Source organism: Eptesicus fuscus, chromosome 15 (assembly GCF_027574615.1).
Source record: "Eptesicus fuscus isolate TK198812 chromosome 15, DD_ASM_mEF_20220401, whole genome shotgun sequence".
NCBI classification, from domain to species: domain Eukaryota; kingdom Metazoa; phylum Chordata; class Mammalia; order Chiroptera; family Vespertilionidae; genus Eptesicus; species Eptesicus fuscus.
Window position 1 is genome coordinate 4650729 of NC_072487.1, and position 16415 is coordinate 4667143.

The 16415-nt window shown below is 48.9% G+C and overlaps 1 protein-coding gene across 1 annotated transcript; it reads right to left on the reverse strand.

The window, feature by feature from the left end:
* Window positions 1–3639: 3639 nt before the first annotated feature.
* LOC129151635 (NUT family member 2G-like) lies at window positions 3640–16020 on the reverse strand. The gene is made up of 5 exons (XM_054727162.1): window positions 15994–16020; window positions 11215–11447; window positions 10600–10716; window positions 9932–10075; window positions 3640–3821 (listed from the first exon to the last, which is right to left on the reverse strand). Exons 1-5 carry the CDS (start codon window positions 15998–16000, stop codon window positions 3810–3812), a joined length of 513 nt encoding a protein of 170 aa, XP_054583137.1. The 5' UTR covers window positions 16001–16020; the 3' UTR covers window positions 3640–3809.
* Window positions 16021–16415: the final 395 nt, after the last annotated feature.

Here is a 16415-nt window from a genome sequence, read left to right on the forward strand (position 1 = left end):
ACCACAAATGATTTTTGTAACCTGTGTTTTCAGTCACCAATATGTCTGGAAATCTCAAAATTAATGATTACAGACTACATCATCATTTTGATGGTTGCATAGTATTTGGGTGTCAATAATTTATTTGAACAATTACCTTTTTAAAGACTTTTTAGTTTCTCACTATGATAAGCAACATTTCAATGAACATCATACATACACATACATGTTTTGCATGTCTGTCCAATTATCTGCTTAGGATAAATTCCACGAACCGGATCTGTTCTGAGAGGTGAGTAAACAACTCCTTGCTCACAGCACTTCCCCTCTGTTGGAGAGTGGGAATTTTTGAGCATGCTTCCAGAGAGGCCATGGACTATGCCCCAGATAGAGATGTCACTGCTGACACTAGGCCAGGCCTTGAGATAGGGACTCATGGCCCCTTCCCAGCACGTAGGCCTTCTTTCACAGAACACTGTCGGCTTTCTGAAGAACAGGATGACCTTGTGAATAACATGGTCGTCATTGGCATGATCCTAACGTTGCTTGGGAAAAACTGTTTTGTCTTGGGTTACTTGTTCTGCAAAAACCGGATGTGGTTAATGTGGTTAAAAGCGGTCCTACACAAAGGGTCGCTGCTGCTCTCTGGTCTCCCTGCGTGGAGAATGGCAGAGCAGTCGCCGGGTCGTCCGGCCACCCGGCTAATAAAGGCTCCCTAAATTTTAATTTTGTCTGGGCTCCAGTGGTCGTTCACTCGCATCTGCTCCACAACACCCTCATACTGGAGCTAGTGGCTTTGCCTGACTGGCGTCAATCCCCCCTTCCCTTTCAGCAGCCTGAAACAGGTGCTATAGGGAAGATGCTCATCTTTAACTCACCTTCCTGTGGGAAAGGGCGGCTAACCCCACCCCTAGGCCTGTGACACAGCCTGCCCCATCAGAGAAGTGCCAGAGATTGGCTAATGGATGGCCCAGGGCCTGGAGTAGAACTGAAGGGAAGGGACAGCAGTAATGATGGAGCCTGGAACTGCTGCCGTTCACTGTGGGGAGAGTGTTGCCCAAGAATGAAGTAAACACACAGGGAGGCAAAGGTGTGGGAGAAGGGGGTGGGTGCCGAGAGTTCCTGAGCTCAGACAGATCTGGAACAAGCTTTATCCCAGGGATTTCTGGCCGGTGGAAATCATGTTCTTTCTCAGAATCCCAAAAAAAGCATGCCAGGGACCCATGTATGGGAGACTGAGGCATGGTAAGATTTATTTTGGGTGGAAAGAGAGGGCGGCCCCTAGGTTCCCACTGTCACATCTCCATTCATCCCACTGTGGCAAAAGTGCAGCCTTGTCTTCATCAGGCCCAGAGGAAAGAGCAGTGCCCAGAGATTCTGTGCGGCGCTAAAGCTGAGCCCTTAGGAGCCAGCGTGGTTCACTGCAGGCCCCAGGCAGCTGCTGGACCCGCATGGCTACTGCAAAATGGCAAAGTAATGGGGCAACTGCATGTCACCAGCAAGAGCCAGGGAGGGAGAGAGAGAGAGAGAGAGAGAGAGAGAACACTTGTTTGTTAATCTATAACAATAAAAGCATAATATGCTAATTAGACCGGACATCCTTCCGGACGACCTACGGACAAAGCTGAGGCTGTGAGGGAATCCCTGATCCCAGGTGCCTGCTGGCGGTTGGAGGGAAGCCTGGGTCCTGGGTGCCAGAGGGAAGCTGGTGCTGGCAGCCAGAGGAAGGAAGGCCTACTCTTGCATGAATTTTGTGCATCGGGCCTCTAGTTTGATTATATAATCTCAGGTTATGATTGACCAGGTGCTTCTTCAAACTAATCAACTTATAATCTTTCATGACCTTGGGCTGGTTCCACCCTCCAACCAATCCATTTCCTAGATCTTCTGGGGTTCTGTGTCCCTTATCCAATCAGATCCTCTTCTCAGGCTAGACTGACAGGCCTCTGTGGTCACCATCTTGACTTGTGCTGAGCATGTGCCCAGCAGAGGAATTTCTATCACCTCCCCCTCCCATGATCCTTGCTGAGGACCTGGGGGGATTATGTCCTCAGGGCCAGGATGCCCTGGGGAGTGTGTGAAGCTGTAGCTTCCTAGTGAAGCAAGCCTATGCTCCCTAGTTGATTATGCTTAAGGAAATGATCCCCTTTGCCCTCTTCCTTTATTAATGTCTAGCTATCTGCACTGGCAGAGCCTGTGATTTCTCGAGCAGATGTGTACATAACCTCCCTCCATTTTTTTCTCCCTTAAATCACTGGAGTTGTCTTTTTTCTTATAGTTAAAAAATATCCTGAATAAGGAAAAAAAGTCCTTCTCTGGGTGGGTCCCCAGTAAACAGGCACGGACTCCAGGGCCTAGACTAGGTGGCACCCAGTGATCCCTTCTGGCCGTCTGGCCACAGTGACCGATCCCAGGCTGGTCAGAGACAGAGTGCTGGGGGAGAGCCCACCAGCAGCTGAGCTGGGAGGGGAAGCTCTTCCCACAACTGCTCAGAGGGCCCTCAGAGGCCTGGCTCACTCCCTTCTATTTTCGGGGAATATTAACTCCATCCAAAAAGGCCTGGTGCAAGGGGACCCATTGTGAACTAAGTGTGAGAAACTCCAGACTGGAGAACAGTAAGGCTTCATTTTAAGTGTTTACTGCTGACCTTCTCAGACTCATGACATGCTGTCAGGCATCAGGACTCTCCAAGGCCCCTGTGCTCCGGGCCTGCGGGGGAACTCTGGGGCAAGCAGCCCTGGGCTGCCAGGTGAGAGTCCTGGGGCTGTACCTCTGGCCTCTCTGAACCTCAGGGCTGCTGTGAAGGTTACATAAGCAAAGTGTTTGCACAGCACCTTACATACAAAAGTCTGCAAGAAATGTTAGCACAAAGTCCACAATGTACTTCTCCCCTTATTGCCTCACCTGAGGACTCATTTTGACCAGAAAGCAAACTTCCTGCATTCTATTGTACTTGTGTTTTCGCCCAAATACTAGTACAACCAGCAGAGAGCAGGGAGCAGGTCATGCTCTACTGTCATGTGACCTGGCAGGAGGCTGGTTGAAAGGAGGTGATAGTAGAAGGTGTATGTAGTAAAGGAGCCATTTGGGAATCAAGGTCACCTTGACTTTTGGCTTCTGAACTGGCTGAAGTGTCCACTGAGCTTCTTCTTGTGTAAACTGTGGTCACAGTGCATCTTGGGAGGTGGGGCAGGAGGCGACCTCCTGCCAAGGTTGCTCTTCGTGGCTGTTTGTTCAGGGCTGACTTTCAGTATTTCCTTTCCTTTTTTTATTTTTTATTTTTTGAATGGTACAAAAATGTGTTACAATTCCTCCCAGGGAGAAAATTTTCAACCCTTCAGATACCTCCTTGATGCCCAGGATGTCACCCCAGAGCCATAAATACAGGCTGACCCCTGAGAAGCCTCATCTGTCCCCAAGAAGGTGATGTAGCCTCTCAGAAGCCTGGGGCTGGGGTACCCCTCCTTTACTTCATCCCAACTATTAGGTTTTTTCAGTCTTTTCTCACCACCAATTCCTCCTACTATGTGACAATCAGACCAATGCGGTGAAAGGTTTTTAAAAATGCTTAATAGATGTGAATGCACATTCACATACTATTGGGTAAAGCCTGATTGAGACCTATAAAGGTTTTTAAAAAACACATTTACTTGCCTTGGCTGGTGTGGCTCAGGTGGTTGGGTGTCGTCCTGTGCACTGAAAGGTTGCTGTTGGGGCCCACGCCAGGGTTTTGTGCTCAGTCCCCGGTAGGGAGCAAGGAGGAGGTGGCTGATGGAGGTTTTGCTCTCACGTTGATGTTTCTGTCTCTCTCCCTCTCCCTTCCTTTCTCTCTAGAGAGCAATCTTAAAAATATAAATAAATAACAACACATTTACTTATGCAAAAAAAAAGTGAGCATATTTTTAAATATTAAGCAAATAAGACAGATGGTGCACAGACAAGTCAAAACTTGTGCCCATGGTATTCCAGTGGGGGTTGGGACCCCTGGCCCACAGCAAAGACAGGAGGGGAGTTTCCCCTGCTCGGGCTGATAGATGTGTGTGAAAGTGTCCTAGTCACCCCAGAGCACTAAATAGGTGCTGGGCAGGTGCATGTTTCTATCAGTATATTAAACGTTCAAATAGCATATACCCATGGTAAGAGAAAAATTCAAAGTATCCCGGAAAACACAGTGCAAAGGAAGGCCCCTCCGGTGCCCTCCCCTCAGGCCCCCACAGCACAGGAAGCTGAGTGAGCTGCCAGGGGAGGCTGAGTCCTGGGGACTGACCAAACTCCTTCCAAGCACCAGCTGTTTACACATTGACTCCTTCCTTCCCTGGCTCTCTCCCACGACTCTGTTTGGTGTTCTGTACTAACTCTTCTCCACCTCTTTCTCTAGTTCACATAAAAGGAAGAGGAGAAGCAGCCTGAAAGTTCTAAGACCCAGCAATCAACTTTCTTTCTGTCAAGTTCACCTCTTTGCTGGCACCAAGTCCCTTGGAGATTCTGCTAAGAGAGGCCCTGCAGCGCCACCTCCTGGATAACTTCTGTTCATCGGCCCTGGACACTTCAAGCTGACCCATGTCTTTCCAGGTGAAGCAACACATGCTGCTCCTTCCTCCCACCATTCATTTAACACACAAGGTCGGACAGGTGAGAATAGAGCCAGGACTCAAGAGAAACTAGACTTGGTGCAAATTTGCAGAATCAATGGCGACACCTCCAGATCAGGTGAAAGCTGAACTTTCTCTGGTGGACCTCACACTAGAGGAATGTTCAGGTCATGACTGGGTATTGCCTCCCTTTGCCCAGAATCAGAAGTGAGGAGCCTTAAGCTTTCTTATACGATCATTTGATAACAAACAGAATGGGAGGACTGCCCCTCTGCATGAGTGCCAAAGACTGGGCAATGTAGCTGACGAGTGGGGTGGAAATGTGTGTGTGCAACAAAGACATCACAGAGATTATAGTTGTTCTAATATTAATATTCCTACCCCAGCTTTCTTTGCTTGGCACTTGTTGGATATTCCTTTTCTGTCCCTCTATTTCCCATTGTCCTGTATCTGACACACATCGACATGGGATGAAACATTGTGAGTTGACATTATTCTTGTCCTTTCTTCCTGCCAACTCAGCCAAGTGCAGTGAACTAAGGCTCCCAAATGCAGCACAGGCCAGGACCCCGTGGTGCAATGGACGTGGGGATCCAGAAGATGTCGCTTGAATTCTCATGTTTGATTTTTCCCCTGTGGAGTCTTCTTTTGGGAGGACCTTGCCAAGTGGTAGGTGTTAAAACTTGGATAAAAGCTAAAAGAGACTTACTAGAGCAAGTGTGGCCTGATAATATTTCTCTTCCAAGACCTTTCGCAGGATTAAAGTCACAGTATTTTACGTAAATATTTAATAAATATCAGGGACCAGTTAATGTGCAACTATCCTGTGTGGAACAGTGGCTGGGAGAGTAATGAACTAAGAAACAGAAATCTACAAATGTGTTGCTTGCTGGGACTGTGAGCCTAGGAATGAGTGCATGGGCTTTGGAGTCAGACGGGCCTAGGAGCTAATCTCAGGTCTGCCACTTGCGAGGGAAGTTTGCTAAACTCCTAAGCACCGGTTTCCTCACCTCAGGATGGTGACAATCATGCTATTCCACAGGAATTGTGGAAGGATCACATGAGGAAAAGTACACGGTCTATTTTAAAATTGGAATCTTGGTTCATCTGGATCCACCATTGGTAAGGATGCGGAGTCAGGCCTTGGAGTGAATGGGGGCTTTGTCACACATAACAGAGAAGCTTGGAAACAGCTCATGTGAGGACAACTGGCAGTACTGCTGTTGGTGGTGGGATGGAGCATGAATTGATGCAGCCACTTTGGAAAGGGCTCAGCACCATCTACTGCAGGGAAGATGAGCGAGCCCCTGGCCCAGCACTTCCTGTGTGAGCAGGAGATGCATGCAGGAATGCGCATAACAGCACTGTTACAGTGGCCACAACCTGGAATTGGCTCAGATGTGAACAATAGAGTGGATAAATGTATGTTTCTTTCATGCAATGAAGTGTTACATCACAAAGAAGATAGATGAATCCCAGCTACATAAAGCAATGTGCATAAATCACAACTGTGATATTGAGCAAAAGAAGCAGGACACAAAAGAACACATACTGTGAGGTTCCATGTATGTGAAACTGACAAACTGCAAGACAAAACCCAACTTTGGAAATGCATATTTTGCAGCAGACGACTAAAAATAAAGACGGGGAAATGATTACCTGCAATGTCAGGGTGAAGGCTGTCTTTAATGGAGAATGAGGGGTTAGGGAAAAGGAGGTCAAGGTGGTTTCTGGGGTGTTAGCTATGTTTTATTTCTTTTTTAATCTAATCACTGGCTACGTGAGTGTTTGTGATAATTCTCTCACAGGTATATTTTTGTTTTCTAAGCTCTTTTTGTATGTGTGTGTCATATTTCACAATAAAAGTGCTAAGAAAATGGAAATGCATGGAAAACCTTTAGCACAATGTAAGATCTCATTGAAGAAGGTAGTTGTTGGTTCTGTTCATATGAGTTTTGGAGATGCCTAATTGGAGCTGCTAAACTAGAGGAAGCATTTCAAACTGACAACTAGGTTTCTAGTTGTGCAAGCTAAGAGGGAGACAGAATGGGCCGGACCCAAGAGTGAGTTAGGAGACACAGCCGAGGAGACTCCTTTTCTTGGTGTTAATTGAGCCAGCCAGCTGCCGGCAAGCAGAGGGCACGGTGCCTTGAGAGGCTGTGCCCAGCAGAGCTCAGGAGAAAGACCTAGCCTAGGTAAGCAAGCATTTCTGAAGCTGAGGACAGCTGGGCACTTTATCAAGCCTCCCTGGTGATGCAGCCTCAGACAGGGGAGGAGCCTGCACCAGTGCTGAGGTGGAGGATGCCAACTGCTGCTGAAGGACCCTGGGCTGCTCTCAAGGAGAACAGATGCCCGAGGTGGGGCAATGGCCCTCAGCGGACCCCATGCCAAGGGATCTTGGGTCACAGGCTGAGATGAGTAGCCATGTGAGTGGCTGATCCCCAAAACTGCCTCCCTGCACTTGTTTCTTAGGGTGTCAGAGCCTCTGTGTTCATGAGTAGCCCCTTTTATCCCCTGCAAATGCTTACGCCTTGAATTAGTGTTTCAGAGAAGGACACCACTGTCATTGGGCTCAACATCATCCTGAATAGCAGCCCATGCACAGGATGCACTGGAACCAGTTGTTAAAAATGGGATTTTCTCAGACCGCCTGAGAATATCTGACTACTTAAAAAAGAAGAGTTGCAGGCTGTTTCAACAATAACTAAACACTTATCCATTTACGAGTCTTTCCTAAGACACATGTGCCACTAAAGACAAAATACATGGAATGATATGAAGTTAAGGGAAAGAAATCTTATCTGGAATATGTGACCCTACAAAAATCCTAGGGAGACCGGGGCAGGGCAGGCACACCTTCTCCCTGGCCATGAGTACAGCCTTTGTATGTGGCAACACAATTCAATTCTGATGGAAACACCCCAAGTTAGCATCAGACTCCACAGGTTAAAGTGCACGGTCCCCAACAAGACTTTCCCCATCTGAGATGACAGCCACAAGTTTGGGGATCTCCAGAACACCTGTACTTCTCATCAAATGGCGACAAGTCCAGGAGGTCCCAGGGACCCTTCTTGGTTTCAATAATTCACTACAATGCCTCATAGAACTCAGGAAAGGCTATATTACACAGTTGTATTATAAAGGATTCTAATCAGGATCAGACAAATGAAGATGCCCATACGACAAGGTCTGGAAGAGTCATGAACACAGAGCTTCCACGCCCTCCCCAACAAGGGCAAGGTGCCTCACCCTCTCAGCACATCCATGTGATCACTACCAGGAAGCGCCACTATCTTCAGTGTCCAGAAATTTTATTGGGGTTTCCCTATGCATCTAGGATGGGTGGAATCATTGGTCACAGGGTTGAATGAAATCTCCAGCATCCCTGCCCTCCTTGGAAGCTAGGCTGGCTCAAAGCCTCCACCCTCTCATCACATGGCTGGTCTTCCTGGTGACCAACCTCCATTCTGACCATCTTGGCTGGGGCAAGGGGCTCATGAATAACAAATAGACTCCTATCAAACCAGGAAATTCTTAGAATGTAGTCTCCCTTCTGGAAACCAGAGACAAAGGCCAATCAATTTTTTTATCTACTTTAATAAAAGAGAAATATGCAAATTGACCATCACTTCATGATGCCCACCAGCCAATCAGGAGTGAGTATGCAAATTAACCCAACAAAGATGGTGGCAGCCCCGCCCCCAGCCGCTCCGGGCCTCTTGGCAGCATGCATGCAGGTGCGGTGTGGCCAAGCAGGGCTGAGCGCCTGCTATGTGGGGGAGGGCGGGGGGTGGAGGGAGCTACAGGAGCAGTGCTCCGGCCAGAGAGAAGACTGAAGACTCCAGCTGGAGCAAAGATGGAAGGCGACGGCCAGAGCAAAGACCTAGGTCCCAGGTGCTGGAGGAAAACCCGTGCCAGCAACCAGGGGAAGGATGGCCTCTTGCACAAATCTTCATGCAACGGGCCTCTAGTTATACAATAAGCTTCATACTCTGGGTTACCATGTTGGAGAGGAAAAGAAGAGATCTCAAAGGGTGTGCTTTTGTCCAAGAGAAGATTTAAACCAGCCCTGATATAAAATGGGACTTTAGACCAAATGCTCAGAATCAAAATGTTCTGTTTAAAGCAAAATGCTGTTAATCGCACGTCTAAAGTGACTGCCACCCTTCACATGGTGGGCTTCCAAGGAAGGTCAAAGCAGTTTAGAGGCTGTGGAACTGACCAGCACCGCCAAACTTACCCAAGAACTTATACAAATCTGAGGAACAGTGTAGCCATTTACAATAAGGAATATTTTGATTAGGTGATTCAAAATCATTGTACCAGCTGGTTGGTACCTTCTTCCACCAGCAGCAGAGCCAAAATCCAGAGCCAAGTTAATAAGAGGTTGGTGCTCGGTGACTGTGCGCTCAGAGCAGTGAAACACCGCACCCATTCGCACATTTTGACCACTTTCCCACAGCTGTGTTCCACCTTCTGCTTTCACAGTGCAATGCTTCCCTTAGGTTTGCAGTGACATTTACTTACTCATATTCAGACTTCCTTACATCGCATTGTATTTTCTTGAAGACACATCAAGGTCATCATGGCTGACCTTTTTAGGTTAACAAATTTCCCTCAGTCCATTTACCCTCAAACCAGAGGGTTTACTTCCTACTGTTCTCCACTGTTAAACTGGTGATGACCAGCCACTTGCTGGGCATTAAATTTCAGGGGTTGGCCCAGAATTTGGCCTGTATACCTTTATCCACTGTGAGAGAATTCAGTCAGTGAGCAGGATTAAAAATAGCCATCCGGTCCATTATTCCCTGTCACCCCCTTGTCCCAGCCTCTCCCCCACCCCCCTCCACTTTCAGTCACCCACGGAGACAGAGGATGCTCCTCCTGCAGGAGGCCCAGAGGGGACAGCCTGCCCCTGAGGCCCAGCCTTTCCCTCTCAGGTCAGGCCTCAGTCTGGCCTTGGGAGCAGAATGATGGGAGGGGTCCCTGGGGATTAGAGAGCTGTGTGCTCCCAGGAGCAGTGGGAAGAGGTCCCTATCAATTGGGAAGGAGGGACTGAGGGTCCCCTGTGGATGCAGAGGGCCCAGGACCTCCCGCTCCTCCCTTCCTCTCAGGTCTCCTCTCCAAGGAGCAGCGTAGACCCGAGTATGGACACAGCAGCCCCAGAGCATTTTCAAACAAAATTATCTTTATTCATAACTGACCCACAATGCCCCAAAGGTGCGGCTCCTACCCCAGGCCCACCCCCATCTTAACAGTCCTGCTCCTACTCCCAGCCCAGACCCACCCCCGCCCTAAGGGTCCTGACCTCCCTCCCTGCCTCCCATCCTCCCATCTCAGTGGAACAGCAGGATCCTGACCTTCAGCTGGTCATCCTGGTCACGCCTCTGGGCATCTGGGCTGCTCGCAGACTCAGAAGGACTTGAGTCCCACAGTGGAGCACCGTGACTCGGGGGTGCCTGCACGCCCCCCTCCTTGGAGGCCAGGAGTTGCTTCTCTACCAGCTGGGAGGAAGAAGGGGACAGTGACTGGCGCTGCACACGTGTGTGAGAGGAGGAGGAGGTGGGTGATGGGACAATGGCACTGGGGGAAGGAGAGGAGGAGGTGACACCGTGACTCGAATCCACGACAGTCATGAGGCTCTACTCCGTCCCCTGTGCCTTATTCCCAGCTTTGTGCCCCTGCCCTTCGGGGCTCCCATCCCCTCCTCCTCTCTGTTGTCCTCTCCTTCTTGTCCCGCGCTGCTCCCACCCAGGGCTGGCCCCTCAGCATGTGCTGCCTGCAGGCAGGGGTGGACACAGGTATGTGTGTCCTGGTTCTGGGTTACTTCCTGCCCTGGTTTACCCGGGTACTCCCTCCCCTGGCTCCCTGAGGCCCCTCCTCCCCAGCACCCCTGACCTACCTGGATCCCTCCCTCCCTGACTCACTAGGGCCTGTCCCTCCTCTAACTCCCCTGGGGTCCCTGGTCCTATGGCTCACTTGGGGTCCCCCTCCCATCTCCCTAAGGTTCCACCCTCCCCTGGCTCACCTGGGCAGCAGTGAGCCCTTCTTCCTGCTCCAACTCCTCAGCCAGGGCCAAGGGGTCCTGCTGTGCGTCTGGGGAATTCATTTGCTTCAGGAACTGGGGGTCAATGACCTCCTCCACCTGGGACAGAAGGAAGCGGCCGTGAGCCCCTTGGCAGGGAGTGAACTGGGAGTCAGCGGGGCCTGGAGGACAAGTGGGAAAGCCAAGACCCACCCCGTCCTCCTGCACAGGTGGGTGTTTCACTCCATCACGGTCATCAGGTGCACACACACACACATGCACGTGCACACACAGAAACACATATATGCACATGCCCACAGAAGAGCACACCACATGAACACAGATATCACATACTATGTGCTCACACAGAAACATACATTCACATACAAACACAAGGGTACAGCCACATGAACACAGCACATACCACACCCACACAAAGTGCACACATGCACACACACACACACAAGTGCACACATGCGCACACAGACACACACTCTTACGTGCCAGCTCAGCAGCAAAGAGCAGAGCCCAATCCCATCAGCCTGGGGGAACCCGGGTCTGGGTGCAGCAGCGCCACCCTCTGGGACCTTGTAGGCCCCGAGCTGTGAGCCAGCCCACCTGGGTGACAAAGTCTTCCTGGGAGCACAGCTGGTCCAGGTAGCTCAGGAGACCCTCATCCTGCAGCCACTCCTTCACTTCATCTTCCCATCCTCCACCGGGCGCCCCCAAGGGCAGCTCATCCGTGATGTCCATGTCCTCAGGGGGGATCCCATCGCGTGACTCGGTCTCCCAGGGCGGCTGGGGTGTGTGGGTGCACTGGGCGCTGGGTACAGCCTTCCTGGGGGTGGGCGCTGGGCAGAGAGGGAAGAGGAGGAGCGTGAGGGGATAAAGCTCCCACCTCCAGGGCATGCGATGCTGAGGGCAGTGTTGGGGCATTAATAGGGGTGCGGCTGGGTCGGGCCCACTGAAGCCTTGTGACTGTGTGAGGGGAGGCCAGAGGGGAGCACCCAAGAGAGTCAGCTGTGAGGACGAGTGGAGCCACCGACTCTCCAAGGGGCCCTGCAGCCAGCCCGCTTCTCAGCAGACTTAATGTGGGGCCTTGACAGGGAGCGGGGCGAGGGGATGAGAAAGTGGACCTTTCCTCCCTTGACATATCGCTTGCCGTGCGGTTTAGGCCCCCTGACCTTTTCTTCACTAAGGATAACACTAGGCCTCAGTTGTATTTCAGCTACAGTCCCAGAAAAGCAGCAAAATGAGACAAGTGACACCGTGGCTGCCTCAGGACCAGATCCATTGACTAATGATTCCTGTGCTTGTGCTGACCAATCAGCAGGGACCATGACCCTGGAAGACCACACCTGGAAATCTGCTGAATATTTTACTGAGACGCCCCCTCCATAAGACCTCCCCTAAGACTCCCCACCTGAAAGAGAGAGATAAACAACCTCAAAGCTCAGGACCCAGCACATGCTCTCCTTCCGGGATGATTCCCCCACTCCTTCCCCCACAGGTGTGCATCTCCTAACTCTATGGGAGCAATGGGCAGTGGCAGTTCTTCCCAGGCTTACCCCCTGAACCTGTCCCCAAGCCCCGTTTTCTCTGACTTCTATGCCCTTTCTGGCTCACTGTCCTAAGTGTGTTTTTGCTGCGGCCCATCAATTCTTGATTGCTCTCCTGCTGGTTGTCTCTTGATTGAAATCTTTCCCTCAGGAAGCAAAGAACCATGGTCTTGCTGATAATGTTAGGGCCAGAAATAGAATAGTAGAGCCTAGATATATGTATAAGAAATATTGATCATGCTCTGTTAACTGTGATTGTTTTGCTCTGATTAAAGAAAGCATATTCTGATCTGTCTAAAAGTTGTACGGCCCAGGAACCTGAGAGTTAACCTGGAATGTGGTTCATTCTCCTTATCCCAAAACTGCCTATTATCATGGAAAGATTAGGAGCCTTGTTGCTGAAACAATAGAATCCAGAGGCACCTGCCCTTTGCAACACCCCAGCCTGCATTACCTGTAACCTGTAACCATTATACCCATTCTTATCCCCTTTGCCTACTTCCCCATGTAATCTTTGTCCTTCTACCCCATATAAGCATCTGGCTTATGGGGGTGAGGGGGAGAGCAGATTTTTATGGATGGCCTGCTGCTCGCCCATACTCCCAGCATTAGAATAAATGCTCATATATGATTCAACCCTGTCTCTCCTTAATTGGCTCAGGTAGTGGCAAGCAGCCCAAATCCATTGGTTGTCAGGTTTCATTTTCTGGCAACTCTGATAGGATGACAAGCAGGGACTCCTCTGGGGTGAGCACCAGGAATCCCACTTGCTTCCTGGACTGGAGATTCCAGGGGCTGAGGGCTGGACTCTTTATTTGCAGCGCTGCCAGGAAATTTCCTGTTTTGAATCCTAGTCACAGCCTCAGCAAGCCCCGTCATCTCACCTAAAACCTAAGTTTAATCAAATGTCCTGTAACTCTCTAATGAGGGGTGTCTGTTGTCTGCACCCTGCCGCCCCCCCAAAATCTGGTGTGAGTCTGATCAGCTACTGGTTGCAAGCAGCCTCTCATGGTCCTTGCCTAGTCTCCGAACCCCAGCCTGATTAGCTTAGGGTCGACACAAGGCATGTGTGTCAGTCTGTCTGGTATTCTGTCTTGCAGTGGGGAAGCCACAGACAATTGTCTGTCTGTTGTGTGCACATGTAAATATTGTATTGTTAACATAAAAACATTCAAACCTGTAAAAATTTTTTGTGAGTTTATTTGAGCCAAACTGTCAACAATTGCCAGGAAGCAGAACCTCAACGGATTGAGATAATGTTCCAGAGAATGGCGGTTTCTCATCTATTTTTATACACATGAAATCCATTGGTGATGACTAGAGAGGCAGGAGAAAGCAAAGCCAGGAAAGCTCTGGGACTGGGTAAGAAGTAAAATGATGGACACATACTTAGGTGGGTGCAGGAACAATTAACATGATAACAATGAAGGAATTTGTGGTATCTGTCCTGGCGCCCACCACATTAGGTTGTGCCTCAAGGGGTCCGGAAAAAGGGAAGTTACAAGTTACCCAGACATTTCAAGGTTGTGTTATCACAGATGCAAAAAGACAGGTAGGCTCAGTTAAGGTAAAGGTTGACCTTGTCAGTGAAGATACCGGCCTAGGAGGTGACTACCCACCATAACTGCTTTTAGTTAAAGTTTAATTTCAGACCATCCTTTGTGGTTACTTTAGGTCTCTGAGTTTGCAAGACCGCCATGCAGGCCTTCCTGAGCCTGTCAGGTTCCCATGTGGCCCCTTTCGCCCACAGTATATAAGAGTGTCTCTGTTGATTATTGTTTTATGTCTCTTTGTTGTTTGGTTTAATTTGTTTAAAGATGGGGGCATATCCTACTTTGCTAGGGGCTCAGCTGCTTATGGCAAGATGAGCCATGGCAGGGATTGCAGGAACTTCCCAGCAGCTACCAAGAGTTCTTAATCTTGGGGATCCTCCCTGCTCTCCCAAACACTTTGCCGGTGAGAGTTTTGTGTGTCTGTAATGTAACTTTGGTTACAGATGTTCTGCGCTTGCTCTCTTATCTTTTGGGGACTTAGTTTGCTCATCGCCATTTTATGAACACAGGGAATCCCCTGTCTCTGCTGTTTGGGCTTTGTGCCACTCTGACCAAAGGTCCTTGCTGCTCTGGATTACTGTGAGTTAAGATTCTAAGGCTAATGTCCCAGTCCCTCCTTTTGGGAGTACTCATTTATTTACCTTAGAGGTTGTTTTTGTTTCTGTTTTGAAATAGGATAAGATCTCTACTTATATGCAAGATTTCATGCTGTTACAGTCTACTCAGAAAGAAAAATATGGGAAATAAACCTTCTGAACCCCCAAGTTTTTCTCCAAGATGGGTGGGCGCTGCCGAAGTGCCCTCGAGGAGGCTGCAGAGGCTGCAGCAGGGGCCACTCCCATTTTTGTGAGGGAAAAAATATTGTACTTTTGCATTAAAGCTGCTGGAGGCCTGAGAGTTGGGGTATTCCTGGAACAAGCTGAAGGGAGATACAATATCTCCCTTCTCCTCCCCGCACCACACCTCTTCTCCAGCCCCCTAGAAGTGGTCAAGACGATCATGTTATCCCTGGTCCAAATTTGCCAACAAAATGCCTTTGGGAGTAATAATTGACTTCAACATCTCATCAAGTTATGACATGATAGATACAACTAAAATGAAGGGTTTTTCATAAAGCTTTTCAGTAATGATTATATACCTAAACATAGTTTTCCAAAATCTTTGGTAACTTAAAGCTTTGGAGTTCTGCTGGGTTAAATAGTAAAAATCATTAAATATCTGGATGTTTTGAAATAACAGGATACTGAAATATTAATTAATCTGAGTTTGCCTGCTTTGGGCTTCTTATTGCAGGGAATCTAGGGGATAAATTTGAATCTGTTCACGAATATATCTTGCATTTTATTTGAAATATATCTCTTAAAATGTGAATGTATTGCTAACTGAGGAATGTTAATTACTTACTTGTCACCTAAGAATTAAGGGTTCTGAGAGTTAAGAATATTAACTAATTTGAAAGAAATTGTTTGGTTTTGGTAATAGAAAGCAAGAGGTATGGCGATGCATTTTGAAGGGGGCAAAAAGAGAGTTCTGAAGCTGGTTATTTCTGAATGGTAAGAAGGTCTCTGAAAGTTGTAGAAAAGTTTGTGAAAATTATAGAAGGGTTGTGAGACTTTACCTCTCGTAATAGAGGTAATTTTTAAGTAGTATGTTTTCCTTTGATCCTATTAATCAAGTTTTCAACATGACTGACGCTAGACTCAGACTTCTGCAGCAGTTTGAAACTTCCAAAAACTGATGTCAAGTAGAGCTCATTTTACATAAGCCTGCAAGGTGTTCAGCTGGGTCCTGCCCACCATGGGTGCAGAGAAGCCTACCACCTGTCTGGGCTGACAGTGATGGCTTCCCCTGAATCGGAGCTATGTCTGCACCCACCAAGTTCATGGAGAACTTGTTATGCCTGACTCCAGCAAGTCCTGCTATGGGCCCGACGGGGTGTGTCTGGGCTTTCATGGGGCCAAGGACTCCCCACCTGAGTTAGAGTAGGAACAGCTGACATTCAGGTGACCCTTCACACTTGATGGCTATTCATAGCACTAGGAGCTAGGGATCAACATCATCAGCAACAGCATCCTAATTTCACAGATGAAGGGAAGACACGCAGAGGCCAAGCAGCTGACCCAAGATCCCTCAGCCAGGAGCCGAGTCAGATTTGGCAACTGCCTTGGATGCCAAAACCCTGCTCTTTTTACTCCACTTTGCTCCCTATGTCATTAACCGTTGTATTTTTAGAGGCACCTTCTATTAGATCTTTGGGTAATAGAAGTGGTATCAATATAGAGTACCTGCCATTTTGCCTCATGAGTGAAGCCCTGGAAAGTAGAAAGAAATGTGGCCAGTGATCCTATGCCCTTCACTGTAAACAGAACACTTAGCACCTGACTGCACATTCTGTGGTTACTTGGTGACTGTGTTGACTCACTGGCTCATCAAACATCTGAGAGGAGGTATTGCATGATGACCTAGATTGCTTGGTAACACGCAACAACCAAAAAGCTCTGGGCCCATGCTGCCCCCAGGCTCTGTCTTCACTGAAGGGGGTGTCCTCATACAGACACAGCCTGGGAGCTGGCTCTTGCCCTGGGTTTCTGAAAACTTTCACTTAATCTTGGGGGAAAGCTAGGATGCCCTCTGCCTCTGAGCATAGACTCTGGAAGGCTAGGTCCCTCGGGTTTTCTCTAAATCCTGCCTGTCCCCACCCGCTTCA

Bases quoted from the DNA above. Each gene is read 5' to 3' on its own strand.
- LOC129151635 (XM_054727162.1), bottom strand. The intron at 10,717-11,214 runs GTGGGCTGGCTC...CTTCTGTCCCAG, and splicing joins AGGAAGACTTTGTCACCCAG to GTGGAGGAGGTCATTGACCC. The intron at 10,076-10,599 runs GTGAGCCAGGGG...TCTTCCTCCCAG, and splicing joins AAGGGCTCACTGCTGCCCAG to CTGGTAGAGAAGCAACTCCT.